Below are 5,153 nucleotides of genomic sequence, written 5' to 3' on the forward strand. Positions count from 1 at the left end.
CTCTTATTGCTGTAGGGCGGTAAAAGGTAGAAACCAAGTGCCACCTAGAACATCAAAAGCCAAGAGCTCTTCTCGTTCCTTCTGTGTATGTTTAACATTTTCCAAATTTCTAGTGGGGAGAAGGGGTTGGAGCTGCCTGAGCACAAACAATACCTCCAAACGGCTGAGAACAAGCAGCTCATTGCACTACATTGGCAGAGAGCAGCCTGCTCCTTCGATTTTAACCCGTGTTACAGCAGACCTTGTCACAGTGGTGTTGTATTAACCCTTTCTTCCCCATCATTGTTAAAACGACAGTCTCACATGGGTGAGTTTATTTCCAGCATAAAGGATGTCCCAGGTGCACAGCCCGACTTTGCTCAACCCTCCCCTTTCCCCACACCTGGCCAGAGCGTTGTGGTTCTGCGAGGACTCCTCAATCCCTAAATACCTGCCTTATTTCAGCCCGAAGCTCAGCGCAACTCGGAAATGCTACAAGGCACGGGAAACCTCACCTATGTGCGGGGATGCTTGTTCGTGTTCCCAAGACACGCAGCGTATACCACCGAGATGTGTTTTTCCAAGTACAGGAGCAGCAGTTCTATTTGGTAACTAGAAACGCTTTATTTTTACAGTATATAAAAATATAACAACAAAATACTATACAGAAAAATATAAAGTGAAGCAGAGATCTTCTCAATCTCGTTTTTAAGAGGTAAGACAAACAGGATCATAGTGCAAGCCCCAGACTTCAGAAAAACCCCACTCTTGTGGCAGTTTAAGTGGTGACACACTCAACCCAACCAGGAGGGATGCTGCTTACCACGGCCAAGGACGTGCCTAGGGATACCTTTCCAGCACAGGGAACTTGTCGGCTTTCGTTAAACATAAAAAGAAACCCCAGTCCTCCTTTGTGATCTGACTGGGAGAGAAACATCCTCCCAGCCCTGCTTATGGTAAGGGTGCTCAGAGCCCACCGGGCCAGCACACCACCCCCAACCCCCCCCCGCAACGATCCCACCCCGGGGGCTCGGATTTACGTAAACTGGCAAGTCTGCAGGATGCTCACACATGGGTGCGACTGGAGGCTGTCTGTGACCGGCTGGGGGGGGGGGAGCAGCTATGACCTAAGGAAGGCCAAGGGTCAGTGAAAGCAAGCTGAGGAAATCCAGTTTCCACCACTTCCTCTTTCTTTTATTTCCCCCTTCGAGGAAGAGCAGCCAGCATTCTTTTCCAAGGCAGGGGCTGTGTCAGGACCTTGCTGTCCTTAAGGAAGGACACCAAGGACTACACCAGCCAACAGTCCAAGAATCATCCCCTCTCTACCTGTCTCCACAACCAAACTGTCTAAGTCTGCTTGTGAGTAAAGCAGAGAAAAGAGAAGGGGATGAAGAATTAAGGTACAAATTACATGCTCAAGGAAAAAAGCCACAAAAGAAAAAGGTTCTCTGTAGATTTTTCTCTCCATGGCCACAAAACAGGGTTTGTCCTCATCAGGGAATACGTGCCAACTGGCTTTGCCCTAGATCTTCCAAAGAACACTGGAGTACATTCCCTAAAGCTGTGAACTTGCTCTTACGCTGAGTACCAGCCACGCTAGCGAGATTCTGATATGGCCACCTTTAGTCACCCGGTAATCACAGCAAGGCTCCATGAGAAACTGCACCCGGAGTCTCAGGTCTTCAAGTTCCTCTTGTTTTGTTGGTTCCTTGAAGAGATTTGCCAGTCCTTGAGCTGTATTCACAGTGAAAAAGCAGAGCAGCAACACATGCTGGAGACAGTCCAAGAATTACTGCGGTGCTGAGGCAGCTTGCGGAGTTTGAAGACAATTAACCAAAGGAGAAACACGGAAGGAAGATGGAGGAAGAAGGGAATTGCTCCAGGCCTACCACATGCCAGTTCTGCCTGCCGCCAGGAAGGCGCTGTAGCAGCTCCCGTCTCCTGTAAGCAGCATGTGCAGGACAGCAGTCTGGGACTGACCGGCTGTCTAGGGTTAATCAGCAGCATGTTTGGAAAGTGTCTCTGGCAGACGTGGGGACCACTCACTGCCACTTGTAGATCTTCACCATCTTCTCGGTCAGCGTAGCCAGGAGGTGGGTTTGGTTCACTTCCAAGGGGCAGATATCCAGCACAGGCAGGTCAGCCTGCAGCTTCTGCAGCAAGGAGCCACTTCCAGCATCCCATAGCTGTGGGACAGACAAGGTCAAAGGCTGCAGGATTCTCCCCTCCCGTCCAAAACACAGCTCCCTCTCTCTAAAGGCTTTCCTCGAGTTACTTACAGGACCCTTTCTCTACTTTCACACCCTGCTTGGATGGTTTTAACAGACTCCCCAGCATCAGCTCAGCCTGGCTGCCCTCTCCTCTGACCCTGGCTCATGCAGCCTGTTGTCCAGTCTCTGCATCTGGCTGCTTTTTCATATTAAAAAAAGGGGGTATAACCCTTCTCCTCATCTTCCATGTCACTCTGAAGCAGGCTACGTCCATCCCTCACAGCACTTCCCACGTCCCACCAAGTCTGTTACATCCTTTACAGTGCCGGTTGTGACAGCGTGCCCAACTGCATTCCTCTGGGGAACAACAGGGGCTCGCTGCCTGCACTTCTCTGATGGGCCACAGGCCTCGGCCAACGTGTCCTACGCTATCAGGAGGCCACACCTGCTACAGCAAGCTCAACAGACTAACCTGCACAGCAAGACAATACCCACCACACCACACTGACTCTGACAAGGATTCTCTCCTAACAACTGCAACAAACCCCTCCACCACACTGAAAGAAAGGAGACATACCAGGGCAGAATTAGACGCCTCGTCGCCTGCACACACAAAGACGCTGCCATCCTCCTCCGGGCTCTGAAAAATGGCATTCTTGGTCAGCAGCTTGCAGGTGGGCCCAGCACTGAACGTCTGAACCGGGTGAGAAGAACACACCACAGCGTCAGAGGCCTCCGTCAGCGGGCTGCAGGTCAGCTCCATCAGCACACAGCGCACGCACGGGTTATTTTTACCTGAGCGGCAGAAATAGCAGAGGTAACCTTTGGAAAATTCACTTGCAGACAAGTTTTAAATGTAGGAATACAAGCAACACCACCCTGCAGCTGCCTCCTTTTGCCCTCACCCAATTCCCGTCTATGTGCAGACACTCCCTGCTCCGGCTCAGGCAGGTTCATTGCTGCCGTGCCCTCAGCACCAAAGCTGCTGCTGACCCCACCAAACTGTGGGACACTGGGACTGAAAGGCGGATGTACGCCGTCACGTACTAGGCCTGTACGTCGCCAGGCAGTGCCGCGTGCTGATCTCTGTCTGGATATCGATGCATCCTCCAGGTTCCAGCGGCAGGTGATGAGGGTGGTAGGAGTTGTTGGCTTTCTGTTCCCAAAAGCAGGCTCCTTCCAAGGTCCCAGCTAATATTCCCCCACAAGACAGCGACGCTGAGGCCATCCGGGGGAGGTAGGACAGCGACACCATGGGGCACCTGAAAATGGGATTGGCAAGTGTCAGTGCTGCCAGCCATGCTGGTGTTCTGCCTCATTGCTTCAGAGCTCCCAGCTCTTTGACCACGCTGCAAAGAAAGGGCCTAAGCAGGCTGCAACACGGTCCTTCAAGCAAGGAACCCACGGGTTTGTCAAGGGTAAATGACATGCAACTTTCCTCAGCCTTATGTTTTAAAGAAGCATCAGACAGCACACAGCAAATATGCTTAAATCAGCATTTGATTCCCTGAGCAGAAGAGGTACCTTAGCAATTTGTCCTTTGCAAATTATTTAGGAGCTGGGTTTAGGGTTTAAAGTCAGTTCTCCTGCTAGGGCTGCACTATTTCTGACTACCATCAGCCTTAAAAAGACGCAGGGGGCAAGCACCACGTAGAGAGTTACACATACACCATGCCACCTTACGCGAGACTTCTCACATCTCTGCTGAACGTGAATTTTTGAACAACAGATTGACACAAACCAACGTAACCTATTACAGAAGCAGCTATGTTTAGCTCAATGTGGACTGAGAAATCCATATGCCATACCTGGACTTCTGAGGGACTAGTTCCTGGACATGAGTGTTCGTGTCTCTCAAATCATATATCATGATCGAGCCGTTGACCAACCCAGCGTAGATGTAGTTTGTGTCATCGAGACACCAGCAGCAGCTCCAGACAGGACGGCCAGCATTGTACGTCTGCACCACAGTATTTGTTGCCAAGCTGCAGAAGAAAAGCAAAGCGTTGGCCTGTTGCACAAGCAACTACTGACGAGGAAACGGCATTAATTAAGGTAAGCAAATCTAGCTTTAAGTCTTTAGACAGAGCATCTCTCTTTAGACTGTATTCTGAATTAACTCCTCCTTAACTCCAGACATGACTCTGGAAAAAGCTAGACAGAATAATGACTCGGATATTATCAAGTGATTTATAATTCTTCCAGGCTAATGCTTCTTTTTCCAGATTAATCTTTGGAGACTGGAAAAGGAAATCCCAGAGCAGGGTTTCAGCCGCCTTACTGGAAAGGGAAAGCAAGTTGCTTTTCTGGAAACAATTAGAAGTGACTCTAGTGTAATCCCATAATACTGCATATTCCCGAGATCACAGGGCTCATCTCTTCAGATTACAGCTCTCATTAATTATTTCCCTCTTTTCACACAAGAAGAACAGTGCCTATGCCTCAAAAGAAACCAATTTATGCAAGAGTGAGACAAGTGAACGGGGGTAAAGAAACATTTATAGTGTTAATCCTTTAGGGAAGGAAGAAGAAGGGAGCACACAGAGGGGTTCCACCCTGGGTAGCAGATGAAGTTGGTGCACTGCTCTCCATATCAAAGTAATTCTGGATATCCTTCACACCACACGGGTTTCTCCCCGGGGAAGGCAATTATGCTCAGAACTCCAGAGAAGCAAGGAAGTGCTCCCAGGTAAGTGTGAGGGGAACAGCTACAAAGGCAAACCTGGCTGGGGAAACAGGGAGCTTGACATCAGAACAGCAACTGGTCCAAAACAGAAAAACCACCCCCAAAGTTATGGTGCCATTTTAAACACCTGCAAGCCAGAACAGGAGACCTGAGGACATCTTGGATGACTCCTTTTGATAGGATGACTCTTAAATCAGTAACTAGACAGGAAAGAGGAGTTTCCCACAAGGGGGACTTTTCTTTCAGACAGAGACTGGACAAAATACGATGATCCTGCT

At 49.6% G+C, this 5,153-nt stretch overlaps 1 protein-coding gene across 1 annotated transcript; it reads right to left on the reverse strand.

The window, feature by feature from the left end:
• Positions 1–2,021: 2,021 nt before the first annotated feature.
• On the reverse strand, positions 2,022–4,174 carry LOC104516304 (E3 ubiquitin-protein ligase RFWD3-like; the record flags this gene model as incomplete). Its single annotated transcript, XM_010160593.1, has 4 exons — positions 2,022–2,165; positions 2,767–2,984; positions 3,237–3,451; positions 3,998–4,174. Coding segments are annotated over 4 exons (754 nt in total), but the record flags the coding sequence as incomplete, so codon positions are not given.
• Positions 4,175–5,153: the final 979 nt, after the last annotated feature.

The sequence above is a fragment of the Eurypyga helias genome, unplaced genomic scaffold (genome assembly GCF_000690775.1).
Source record: "Eurypyga helias isolate BGI_N326 unplaced genomic scaffold, ASM69077v1 scaffold5551, whole genome shotgun sequence".
Classification (NCBI taxonomy): domain Eukaryota; kingdom Metazoa; phylum Chordata; class Aves; order Eurypygiformes; family Eurypygidae; genus Eurypyga; species Eurypyga helias.